The 13,182-nt window shown below is 39.9% G+C and overlaps 1 protein-coding gene and 1 long non-coding RNA gene across 4 annotated transcripts in view; one reads left to right on the top strand and one right to left on the bottom strand.

Moving 5' to 3' along the window:
* The window catches only part of Cr2 (complement C3d receptor 2), a 35,757-nt gene extending 31,385 nt beyond the window's left edge, over nt 1-4,372 (top strand). The window contains exons 18-19 of one of the 3 annotated variants that reach the window (XM_021156382.2): nt 2,677-2,781; nt 4,242-4,372. In XM_021156382.2, coding sequence (XP_021012041.1) covers nt 2,677-2,770 — 94 coding nt within the window. In that variant the 3' untranslated portion in view covers nt 2,771-2,781; nt 4,242-4,372. Of the gene's footprint in view, nt 1-2,676; nt 2,786-4,241 lie in introns of those variants that run through there. The other 2 variants (XM_021156391.1, XM_029477802.1) reach the window with 2 other exon arrangements.
* Nucleotides 4,373-10,229: 5,857 nt separating this feature from the next.
* Nucleotides 10,230-13,153, bottom strand: LOC115031119. The gene is made up of 3 exons (XR_003836724.1): nt 12,993-13,153; nt 11,798-12,006; nt 10,230-10,567 (listed from the first exon to the last, which is right to left on the bottom strand). It is a non-coding gene; the product is annotated as an uncharacterized LOC115031119 (long non-coding RNA).
* Nucleotides 13,154-13,182: the final 29 nt, after the last annotated feature.

Raw genomic sequence — 13,182 nt, 5'->3', positions numbered from 1 at the left:
TTTGACAAGTGAGCTTCATAAATACCCAGTCCTTTGAGGACTTAATTAGGAAATCAGAATGCTTGATTTGAGACTCTTTTGAAAGAGGCACACCTCTTTACTCTCAGACTCAGAGTCTAGAGAGCACAATCACTGCACTTACCATGTTTGTTTCCCAGTCTCCCCCTGACTCGCCCACTGCTGCCGACTTCTGAGTGGGCTTGGGCACCTCAGAAGTGGCCGGCATCTCTTCAACTGACAGAGAAAACTTTACATGTTTTTCTGTTGAGCTTTTGGATTTAAGGATGCTGTTGAGACCGTTTTCAGTCTCCTGCTTGGCAGATTCAATTCTGTTTTCCAAATCCTTTTGTTTATACTTAAGTGATCTTATGTCATCTTTAATAATCTTCTGTCTTACTGAAGATGTATTTTGCTTGATGGATTTCGCTAATGCAGAAGCCTTCTTTAATGCACCGCCTTGGAAACGGAGTCTGCTCTCCAGCAGCTGGGAGGAGCGCAGAGTATGTTATAGAAGTCTCGCCATTTAGGTCTCAGAAGAGTGGGCTGACTTTTTGTAAGTCATAAAGTATTCAGCTTCACTAATACAAAATGTACATTATTAAAAAATCCTCTACCAGCATCATGAGATATGATTTTAAATCCGAGTCTTGCTTTTCCTGTGTGTTAGGGTATCCAGGACTTGCTGTGGTGGGCATACTGGGTTCTGATGATGCGCAGTGGTCTTGGTGTCTGCTAGTAAGATTCATATGTCTGCCTTTCACCATCCTGTAATCTCTTGTGTTAGATGTTCTAGCTGTCTCTGGCTGGAGCTTGTTCCTCCTGTGATTCTTTAGCCTCTGTCAGCACTCCTGGGAGTCCAACTCTTTCCTGAGTCCCAGTGGTCAGAGCACTCTCTGCAGGCAAGCTCTCCTCTTGCAGGGAAAGTGCTCAGATCCACCTCCTGAGTCCTGGGGTCAGAGCCCTCCCTGGAGGTTGACTCTCTTCTGGCAGCGAAGGTGCCCAGAGGTCTGGGTCTCAGCTCTGTCTCCTGGCTGAGGATGAAGGCCCAAAGAGACCCTGTCCAAGAAGTTATGTTGCTTCTGGTGTCCATGTGCTCTCCTGTGTAGACTGGTCTCAGTGATCCCAAGATTCTTGGTATGCTAGGGTCTGCCTTTGTCCTTTGACCCTGTTGCTGCTTAGCACAAGACTCTCTGGGTTTTTTGGAACAGATGTTGCTTTCCACTCACCAGTGATCTCAAGATCCTGGGTGTGTTAGGGTGCCTGCATCGTGGAGAGTCCTCTGGGGACCTTGGGACCCTCTGCCGAGATCGCACCCAAGATGGCTTGGGGGTGGCTTTGTTTGTTTGTTTGTTTGTTTGTTTGCATTTATGGAACTAACAATTTTCCACTAAGCAGGCATTGAGGGAAATCTAGCAAGGTCAGGAGCAGTTAAATATTGAAAAGCCCTCTACACTATGATAAGAAGCTGTGTGACCTGTAAGATCATTGCAAGGAAATAAAGTTTTCAAATTTGCATTTCCAGAAGCAAGGCAGGGTTCAGGAGGCTGTAGCACTGCTATGAAGAAAATAGATTTTCTGAACTTAATGATTTGTATTAGATGTGGAAAGAAAAGACACATAGAAAGACCCCAGGGAGAGGTATTCACTGATTGGAGAGAGGGAGAATGTGGGACAGTATTATGAGGAATCTGTGATGTAGAGTTTAAAGGGGTCTGGACTCAGGTAAGTAACATACAGTGGAAGTCTTGAGATCACAAAGAACAAAAAAGGTGAAATCACAATGAGATGTAATATTTAAAGGTGCAAAGAAAAAAACAGAGAAGCAGGAAAGCTAGAAGAATGATACTTAAGGAATTCAAAAGAAAATATCTCAAAGACAAAAATTGGGCTGTCATTTGTATGGCTTTTCACACAGGAAGTTAGGAGATAATTTTACCCAAGAGTAATAAAAATTTTAAAGAAGTAGAAAATGTGGTTTCTAAGCTTGCTATCAAAACACAACATGTGTAGGAATATTTGAAAAAAAAATGGATATCTAAAAATAATTCATAATGTCCCTGTCTGCTTATTATCATTTATTAATATGTTATAACATAGGACAGTATGTTCTAGAGTCTGAATTGATATGAACCCAATCAGTTATGTTTTTCTTGTTTGTTTGTTGTTCGAGACAGGGTTTCTCTGTGTAACATCTCTGGCTACCCTGGAACTTGCTTTGTAGAACAGATTGACCTTGAACTCACAGAGATCTGTCTGCCTCTGCCTCCCAAATGCTGGGATTAAAGTTGTGCACCACCACGTCCAGCAGCAAGTCTATTTTTAAAAGTTCCTAACACTGATTTCAATTCCATTTTCTAACTTACTTAAATTTATTTTCTACTAATTGAAATTCCTCTAAAGCTTTTATTGTTTTGTAAATGAGAGCAATAAGTTATCTAGTATCAACTTCTAACTGAACAATACCAAACAATTACCAACAAAAATTACCAAAAGTTATTTATTTGTATGTGCCGTTAAAATTGGGGCCTATGCTGTTTAATATTTTAAAAAATGAGATGAAATCACATGTGAAAATACAATTTTCTGTGAGTGATAGAAAGCTGACAGCTAATGAATCCTTACTATAATCATAATTAATGAGTAAATATTTGACTGTTTTTTATGTCTCCTTTTTAGCAATTATTATACAAAGACAAGACCCAAAGAAGGAGCTCTTCATTTAGAAACACGAGAAGTATATTCTATTGATCCATACAACCCAGCAAGCTGATGACATGACAAGTTGGTATATAATGAAATTGAAATATAGTTACTTATACATAGGTCAAGATTTGCTTTAATATTTTCTCATAGTATTTTTAAATCATGGCCTTAAGGAAATATTGTTCTTTTTCAGTCTTTATATCCATGAACAATATTATTAGCTTACCTACTTCATATTCCAACTGACAATCTTATTTAAAAAAGCATTTTTCTATTCAGTAAATATGTAACAAATGTAATTAATAAAATGATTAAGAATAATTTAAAATTATTAAAAATAAAATAAAGTCAGATATGGTGGTATGTACCTATAATTCTAGTACTTAGGAAGTGGGAGAAAGATCAGGAATTTAAGGCTGACATTTGAATTTAGCTACATAGTGAATTGGAGGGGAGAGTGGACTGTATGAGGCTCTGTCTCCAAAAAACAATCAAAAACAGAAACAAAAATAAGAGAAAATGAGTATGAATAAATATTATTAAAGAGAAATAAGCAAGGAAAGATGATAGAGAAAAGAAAGTGATTACATTGAAAGTATTCACCATGAAAATGGCATTTAAGTTTAGTTATTTCTTTAGAAGTTTTCTCATAAGTTTCAGCTCTTTTTTTAAATTTTTAATATTTTTTTATTACATATTTTCCTCAATTACATTTCCAATGCTATCCCAAAAGTCCCCCATAGCACCCCCCAAGGTTTCAGCTCTTTATAAAATTCCATTTAGTAATAGACACATTCACCATTCAAATAAACTGTATTTTTAAAAAATCTTACATGATATTGCTTTCTGAAGTCAGTGATTTCCTAAATAGTATATACAATTCTAGGGTCTTAGGAGTTTATAATTTAATGGTAATTCATTCTAGAACACACCTTTGGTTATTTTAGCCAATTTCTCTATCCACAAATTTAGCTCCCTCAACCCCAAAATTTACATATTACTCAGGGAACAACTTCTCTCCGACCACCCATCCTCTCTCACTATGCCTTAGATCTAACCTTTAGACTATTAAGATAAATAAAAAATAACACCAACAGAAACCCCTCCCATTGATAACCAGCTTTCTGTCTCATCTGTTATGTAATTAAACTCCTGTGTGTGTGTGTGTGTGTGTGTGTTTGTGTGGCGTGTAGGGACAGTTAAAAATCACATGGAGGGATGGAAAGATGTCTCAGCAGTTAGAAACACCTGCTGGTCTTCCAGAGGACCTAGGGTTGGGTTTAATTCTTAGCACCTACATGGCAGCTTACAACTATATAAAATTCCAATTCCAGGGAATTAGCCTCCTCTGGTGACTATGGGTACCAGATACACATAAGGTGCACAAACATACATGAATGCAAAACAGCCTGTTGTTGTTTGAATAAAAATGGTCTCTATTAGGCCCATAGAGAGTAGCACTATTAGAAGGCTGTTGTAGTAGTTATGGCTTTGTTGGAGAAAGTATGTCTCATTCTCTTCTTTTTTGTTTCCTGCAGATCAAGATGTAGAACTCTCAGCTACCTCTTCAGCACCATATCTGCTTACATGCCACCAAGCTACCCTCCACGACAATAATGGACTAAACCTCTGATTTGTAAGCCAGCCCCAATTAAATGTTTTTCTCTATAAGAGTTGTCAAAGTTATGGTGTCTCTTCACAGCAATAGAAACCCAGAATAAGACAGAAGTTGAAACTAGGAACTGGGGTATTGTTGTGATAGACCTGACCATGCTTTTGTTTGGAGACATGTGGACTTTGGGAATTTGGGTTAGGAAAGCAGTGGAATGCTTTAAGCACAGTTTAATAGACCACCCTAGAAGGAGCACAGAAGACAATGATGCTTAGGGTGATTTGAACTATGAGGGCCTGGTTCAAGAGGTTTCAGATAAGAAGAACTTTAGTATGTGGTATACAGATTGTTCTTGTGATATTTCAGAGAAGGTTGTGGCTGCTCTCTGCTCTTGTCAAAAAAAAAAAATTGTCCATGGCTAAGTGGAAGAGTTTTGGATAAATTTTAAGTTGGCAAAGGAGATCTCAGAACAGTCTAGATTGACTCTGTTGTGCAGTTACTAGTGGTCACTTTTATGCAGACCTATAACTAATAGGAGCAAGCTGAGCAAGGAAAAATACAAAATGTAACATTTGAGGAGAAAAGGAACATGGAAAGTGTCAACAGTTTAAAGGAAACCCTGATGCCAAACGAGTTAAGTGAGCGGTAAGCTCAGAGCAAGACCCTAGCTAACTAAGCTTCCTGTTTGTAAAAAAAGAATTAAAGAAAAGTGAAAGGGAATTAAAGAAATGTTTAGGGCAAAGCATGGTAGTGTACACTTTTAATCCCAGAGTTTAAGGTTACCCTGGTCTGCAAAGCAAGTTGCAAGACAGCCATGCTTATGCAATGAGGAAAGTTTCTAAAACAGAAAGATTGTGAAAAATTATTTGAATGAGGGCCCCAGCCAACAACATATCATGGCGGCTTTGGCCATGTGGTTCTGGTTGTAAAGTCAAGGATACAAGAAAGGGGTTATGGACTCTTCTGTTGTGGCTAGGGAAAGCTAAAGAGGCCAGACATGTGTCAGGAGTGTCCCTGCATGGAGACCTAGAGAGGTCATTGTGTGAAGCTATGAAGGTGAAGCCTGGATTGCCTTGAAGACCCCAAAATGCTGGAGATGCCAGAGCTGTGGGATACCTTCAAAGGAGAGCTGCTAACAGAGAATGGAATCAGCCCATGAGAAAGAGGCATATTGCAGTCAACAAAGAAGAAAGGAGTTGGAGGTCTGAAGAATATTTTAACTTCAGACATGGAGATACAGAGTTTGCCCAGATAGTTTTTGGTTCAGAATTTCTTCGATGCTCCCCTTTAGATTTATAATGTATATCCTATGACATTATGTTGAGGCCCACATAGAAGAACAACAAACAGAACTCATGGGATGTGGCACAATCATGATGGGTGTGCCTCAGAGAGGCAGAGCTCCAGGGACTAGATGTCTTGGGGACTTGATGCTGTTATGGAAATCGCTCTATAGTTCTCTCAAACATCATGCTGCTCTTAAACTATAAGTTGTATGAAAACTCTAAGGGGTCTCCCAGCCCCTGACTGGGCAGTATCTTTGGCACTTAACAATAATAGTGATTGATCTTTTTCAAGCTTTGCTGCTGGAGCAGATGAATGATTCATTTATAAACCTCAGTAAGACTTAGAGTTATGCATGTCTAGTAACATTCACCACCCTTAGAAAGAATTTGGAGATATGGATTGTTAGGAAAGTTAGGTTAAGATGTTTTTGCTAGTATATTTGATATAGAAAATTTTAGAGACCAATCTGAAGTTCAGAAAGGAACATTCTTAATAGTTGGGCTAGGAAATTTTTGAGGTCAGGGGACAAGAACAATGGAAGCCCAACATTGGCTGATGTGCCTCTCTTGCTGAAGCTGGGCTAATGATCAAGGTGATGATTAATTTCGTGTACTTATTTTTGCCCTCAGCTTCCTGGTATTGATTAAACAATAAATTGTTAATGAGTAGATGTGCACCCTAAGGATTTAAAGTAGAAGTGACTGATTTTTTTCTATAAAAATTTAGATTTGTGATTCCTTTAAGATTTTTATAAGATTACTTTTTAAGATAAAATCATTCTTTCATTGCAACTGCAAATTTCTGCCTGCCAGTAAAAGAAACTGGCTGAGAAAATTAGCCTGCTTGCTTACACTTTGTTAATATATAACAAGTGCTTGCTTACAAATGCATGTGGGTTTTTGAAAATATTTTTTTAATACATGATACATAAAGCATTTGATCATGAGATGATATAGGGGAACACTTTTTTTCTTTTTTTTTTTCCTATGTATACTCACTGTAATTGTTCACTTAAAGAAAAATGGAATGTAGTCACATTGTAATTTTTATCCTGCTTGAGAGATTTTGGTGAGTCACATAAGCTATGGGGGAAAATAAAGTTAAGAGAACTTGTATAATAATCAAGAAGATTCTGTGTCTGTGTGTTCTGCTGACTCCATGCCACCTACTTCAGACTCTGATGTGTCAAAGCTGGATATCCTTATATGTTGGAAGTATGTGATCTGCTTTTTTTATTTTGATTTTACAGGAATTAAAGTTAAAAGATTGGATGAGTCTCAGAAGAAGCTTTGAACTTTGGACTTTCAAACAAGTTTGAGATTGTTATAGACTATGGGGACTTTTGAGATTGGAGTCAATGCATTTTGCATTATGATATGGCTAAATCCTATGGGGTCCAGGAAGTAGAATGTGGTAGTTTGAACAAAATGGCCCCCATAGGTCTATTGGGAGTTGGGCTATTAGGAAGCTTGCCCTTGTTGGAGTAAATATGGCCTTGTTGGAGGAAGTGTGTTTCATTTACTTTTTTGCTGCCTGAGGATCAAGATGTAGAACTCTCAGCTACCTCTCTAGCACTATGTCTGAATGCATGCTGCCAACTTTCCTCCCATGACAATAATGGACTAGAACTCTGAACTGTAAGCCTACCACAATTAAATGTTTTTCTTTATAAGAGTTGCCATGGTCAGAGTGTCTGTTCATAGCAATAGAAAACCAAATTAAGGCATAGCCAGACACAGAAAATAATTAAAAAGAAAATAACCTCTATAGGAACTGAAGACTAATATTACATCCCAAGGAATCTGTCCTATCTCCTAGTCTCTTTTCTCTTTCTGGCTTCACCCTCTAGAAAACACTCTCTAAACACTGATGAAAATATTTGCTGACAATGTGAAACCTATAACTTTAGTATTCCAATGCCAGCTACATTTCTGCTTAACTGCTGGGGTGCCCGGTCTCGGCTCAGGGGAGGCAGAACACAGTCCATCATAGGGGGTCTCCGTCCATGTTTCCCTGGGTGAGAAACAGTGGAGTCTGAGATGGATGCTGTGGTTCCTAGTCACCTGTGTACCCAGGTGCTGCCAGCACTGCTGGGATTTGGGAACAGGGCTCTGCGGGTCTGAGCTTTCCTTCTCCAGGCAGGAAGGGGGAAGGCTGAGACCTTGATGGAAGCAAAATTCCAAGTGACTGCCAAGAGTAAGGAGGGTTTGGAAGGAAAAAGCCCTTCTCTAATAGATTTAGGATATTTATGCTGAAGGCCTTCCATGAGGAGGTCCTTCATGAAGGAGGCAGTCCTTGCTTGTCCAAACTGTTTTTATTTGATGGCAGCCGTGAATGCATACACCTTACCCAGGGTAAATCAGGCATTAAATACTTTTTTTTGGAAAGGAAAGCCCAGGAAGGTATGCTCATTTGGCTAAACATTTGGGAGTCTATCTAGAAACCGCATTAACATGGAGAACTCCAGGTTTTAATGTTATGTGACCCATTGTCATGGTCCTCTCAGGGCAGGTGTCATGGTTACGTGTTCCAGATCAGGTAGTTTTCCAGGGAGTGGGCTCCACACATGCCATTCTCAATTTTGAGATTTCCTGGGGTTTGAGCCTACTCAACCTTACCAGTTCTTCAATCTGGTGGCATAGTTCACTTGCCACACATTCCAGTACATGTTGCTTCTATGGTCAACAATTCCTTCAAACAGGACATTTAATAGTTGTTCTTTATCACCTTAGTACAAAAGCATGCAAACCACTGGAAATAGTAAGGGAAATGAGAAGATGGTAAAACCTGCAGTGTCTGACTAGTTTTGGAGCTTTGGATAGGAATAATCTACCTCAGTGTTTCTTAGACAGGATGGTTTTGTCTAGAGTCATTGTGGTAGTTAAAACTAGAGGAGGGAAATACTCCTGGTATCCAGTGGGTAGAGGCCAAGGCTGCAGGCAAATACACTACAATTCACATGGAAGTCATTTATAATGAAATATTTAATTGATTAAAGAACAGTGGGGACATCAAGCAGAATTACATAGGTTGCTAAAACTTAGGAAACTCCCTTTGTGATCAGATACTAGGGAAATCTGGGTTCCCTCTTGGAGTTCTTAATCTCATTAATAAAATAAACCAAGAATGGAATAAAACAGGAGCTCAAGGACAATTTTACTAAACTTTCACAGAAACCGTTCCCCAGACTCTGTAAGTTGTAGACCTCAGCAGTTGCCCAGAAGAGGGAAATAGAGAAGAAAACAATTCATGCCAGTTGAGTTATACCATCATGGAGGTCAGCCATATTGTGGCAGGCAATCACATGGTAGAGAGGATGTCTGTAGAAAAAGAGTGAAACACAAAGTATTTGGGAAACCTAAAGTGTTAGGGAAAGTATGCTTAGAAGAGAGGTAGAAAGAAGGACCGGAGGGATGGCTTACTGGGTAGGAGTACTGGTTGCTTTTCCAGAACACTAGGCTTCAATTCCAACTCTATATAATGCTAACACTCCACATAATGTAACTCCCAAACTGAAGAGATCTGAATCTCTCTTCTGGCCCCTGTATGTACTGAACATAGGCAGTGCACAGACAAACATGTATTCAGGCAAAAAACATCCATACACATAAAAGCAAGTAAATAAAAAATGTAGAAACAAACAAACAATAACAACAACAAAACCAAAGAAAGAGAAGAAAAAGAAAGAAAATGAAGTCATTCTTTTCTGTGTGCTTCAAAAAAGTTGGTGACTTACAAATCAACAATAGCTGTACTCTGTAAAAGACTATAGTGGAGCGTGGGGCGGGGGGGTGGGGTGGGGGGAGGCATAGAAATTTCAGGAAGGAAAAAAAAGCACAGTATCTCATTTAAGTGATAATTTTTCTAACTATCTCTTTTTTTTAATTTTTAACATTTTTATTACATATTTTCCTCAATTATATTTCCAATGCTATCCCAAAAGTCCCCCATAGCGCCCCCCACTTCCCTACCCACCCATTCCCATTCTTTTGGCCCTGGCATTCCCCTATATTGGGGCATATAAAGTTTGCAAGTCCAATGGGCCTCTCTTTCCATTGATGGCCGACTAGGTCATCTTTCGATACATATGCAGCTAGAGACAAGAGCTCCGGGGTTCTGGTTAGTACATCATGTTGTTCCAACAATAGGGTTGCAGATCCCTTTAGCTCCTTGGGTACTTTCTCTAGCTTCTCCATTGGGAGCCCTGTGATACAACCAATAGCTGACTGTGAACATCCACTCCTGTGTTTGCTAGGCCCCTGCATCGTCTCACAAGAGACAGCTATATTTGGGTCCTTTCAGCAAAATCTTGCTAGTGTATGCAATGGTGTCAGCGTTTAGAAGCTGATTATGGGATGGATCCCTGGATAAGGCAGTCTCTAAATGATCCATCCTTTCATCACAGCTACGAACTTTGTCTCTGTAACTCCTTCCCTGGGTGTTTTGTTCCCAATTCTAAGAAGGGGCACAGTGTCCACTGCTTGTGGACGTTGTACATCGTGGTGCGCACTAGGCTCCGCACCACGATGTACAACGTCCACAAGCAGCTGCTTGTGGACGTTGTACATCGTGGTGCGGAGCCTAGTGCGCACCACGATGTACAACGTCCACAAGCAGTCTATACAGGCCAGGTATTTTAATTTTTTGACCAGAAGGATTATCCCTTAATATGTTGTTATCCTAGAACAAGGATCAAAATGAAATGAATTGTCATTAAATTAATGGGAAGGCTAGGCTGATTCCATGACAAGCTTCAGATTGGCAGTTCAGGGGATGAGGCCTAAATCTCTGTTTCCAAGAACTGGGCAAATCCAGGCAAGTCCAGGCCTCAGAAGCTGCCCTGCCACCTGGCCTGAAGCAAGGACAATGGGTCAGCAGCAGTTTCCAGACTTCTCAGCAAGTTTCCAGACTTCTCTAGCAACAGCTTCCAGCCCCTCCAGGTCCCAGCAATGGTTCTGGAGTATCCTTAGAGATAGAGCCAAGATTAAGATAGAGGTCACCTAACCCTCCCTGGAATTCCCCTAATGTGCTTTAAAACAGGCCTGGGAGCTCACTTTGGGGTCTCTCTATCTTTGTAGATGGTAGACCCCAGCATGCTGAACTTCTGCAAAATAAAACACTCTTTGCGTTTACATATTATTTCAGACTACAGTATCATTCTTCAGAGAATCATGGACCCTGCCTTAGTCAGGGTTTCTATTCCTGCACAAACATCATGACCAAGAAGTAAGTTGGGGACGAAAGGGTTTATTCAGCTTACCCTTTCCACATTGCTGTTAATCACCAAAGGTTGTCAGGACTGGAACTCAAGCAGGTCAGGAAGCAGGAGCTGATGCAGAGGCCATGGAGGGATGTTACTTACTGGCTTGCTTCCCCTGGCTTGCTCAGCCTGCTCTCTTATAGAACCCAAGACTACGAGTCCAGAGATGGTACCATCCACAAGGGGCCTTCCCCCTTGATCACTAATTGAGAAAATGCCCCACAGCTGGATCTCATGGAGGCACTTCCCCAACTGAAGCTCCTTTCTCTGTGATAACTCCAGCCTGTGTCAAGTTGACACACAAAACCAGTCAGTACAGACCCTTACAGTAAGACTAGTTGTCACTAATTCTTTGTTTTTCACTAGTCACACTCAGCGTTATAGTAATGGAGGCAAAATAATAGAGAATTGAAATTTTTGTTGTTCTGTCCAATAAGTACTGTAAGTGAAGGTGTATATAAAATGGTGACTGTAACGATGGAGCACAAACCTAATCTAGCAAGAGACCAGTTGTGGCAGGTCTATGGGTTTGCAGACAGTGTGAAATGGAGATTTTGAGAATCAGGACACTGGGAGTGAACTAGAAGGGTAGGACTTGTGGTTAAGAGGGATAGTTAAGCTCATGGAGAGGACACAGTTATAATGACAGTTCCAGGATATTCTCATGAGCCTTGGTGGCATAGTAGAGTGGAGGACAAGATCATAGACAAAGATAATTTAAGGAAAGGTGAAGCCAAGCATGTGGAAAAAAATTTCTGTAATCTTTGAAGCCAATGAGGAGTGAGAGAAGAGGAGCATTGTTGGAAGTAAATATCAGCCAGGAGCTAAACCCATCAAGGACTCAGGGAAGAAAGTGGATGCTAAAAGGTAACCTCCAAACAATGCGGGGATAGCAGTGTATTCTGATAGCATATGGTGTAAGAAAGTACACTTACCTGCAATATAACTTCTTCTTCCATACTTTTTCGAGAATAACTTAAATTCTAAATCCAAAGTGCTAGTAGGACTGGTTCCATCTGAAAGCTCCGGTGAAGAATCTGCTTATTCGTTCCACATTTTAGAGGCTGCTATCATTTGCTCTCTGGAGGCAGCAACTTTGATCTCTGTCCTCATTGTTCTTTCTCTCTGATTTAGGACTATGTTCCTGTAAGGTTCCTTAGGATTATTAAGCCCACTTTGACAGACAGGATTACCTCCCCACTTAAATGTTCTTGATTTAATTTGATTAGCCATTTTTTTTTTCCTGCCGTATAAAGTACCTATCACAGGTTCTGCAAACAGAATGTGGACATGTTTGTTCACATGTCCTATTTCTCTCTTGGAATATTTGAGTTCTTAATCCTATTCCCCAAACTTGGCTCTTTATATTTGTTATTTCCAGAAGCACCACCACCAACCTCTGAGTAGGGCTCTCTCTCATTAGTATTAAGAAAGGAATTAAAATTCAGTGCAAATCCTGTTTATTCCATTTCTGAAACCTTATTAATTGTTCACCTGCCATCAAATCTCACTTGGATGATGGCAAGGCCTGGCTTGGCTCCCTGATTCATTACCGCACTATCCTGGTCTAGGCTGAATAGCACTGACATTATGGTTGTGAACAAAATCTTCCGGAAAGAAACTGCGTCTGACTGAGAAAAGAAATTCCTGAAAGTTAACTGTTTCTGCAAAGACTATTTGCTGATTAGAATTTCAGTACTCTGGAGAGATTGCAATTTTGCTGGTCCAGATACCAATAATTACCTTATCTTGGGCTAAGTCAGAACTAACATCATAATACAATAGATACAAAAACAAACAAACAAACAAACAAAACCACAAACAAACAACCTTTTAGAATCTACTGACTTATCAGGCAACTAGCTTCTACCAATCCAAAAGCCGAGTGCCATTAGAGCCATCCTGAGCCTATAGAAAAGCTTCCACTACCTGCTTCTTGTATGTACCCAACAATATATTTTAAACTTGCCTTAATTTGTGACTTTCTCTGCTCTGTAAAACCACAAAAACTTTATGAAACTGCTTCCATGAAATTTGGGGTGACCATATCATTGTTCCACGGTCATGATCACTCAAAATGGCTTCAGAATAAACTCCTAATCCTTTTAAGATGAGAGCTATGGTTTTTACCTTTCATTTTTTGTTTCCAGCGGCACGTTACATCCGAATTCATCATAAGGAAATAGGTTCTTACTGTATACTAGACAGGGTATGCAACTGTCAGTTCACTGTTGCAGATTAGGGTTAGGCTCCACCCTTGCGGATTTTTAAAAGGAGTAAGGCCGGGCTATATGCAAACCGAGTTCCCATAATGCCTTGT

The sequence above is a fragment of the Mus caroli genome, chromosome 1 (assembly GCF_900094665.2).
Source record: "Mus caroli chromosome 1, CAROLI_EIJ_v1.1, whole genome shotgun sequence".
In the NCBI taxonomy this organism is placed as follows: domain Eukaryota; kingdom Metazoa; phylum Chordata; class Mammalia; order Rodentia; family Muridae; genus Mus; species Mus caroli.
The sequence above is the reverse complement of the archived record's forward strand: the minus strand, read 5'-3'. Positions and strand labels throughout refer to the sequence as shown.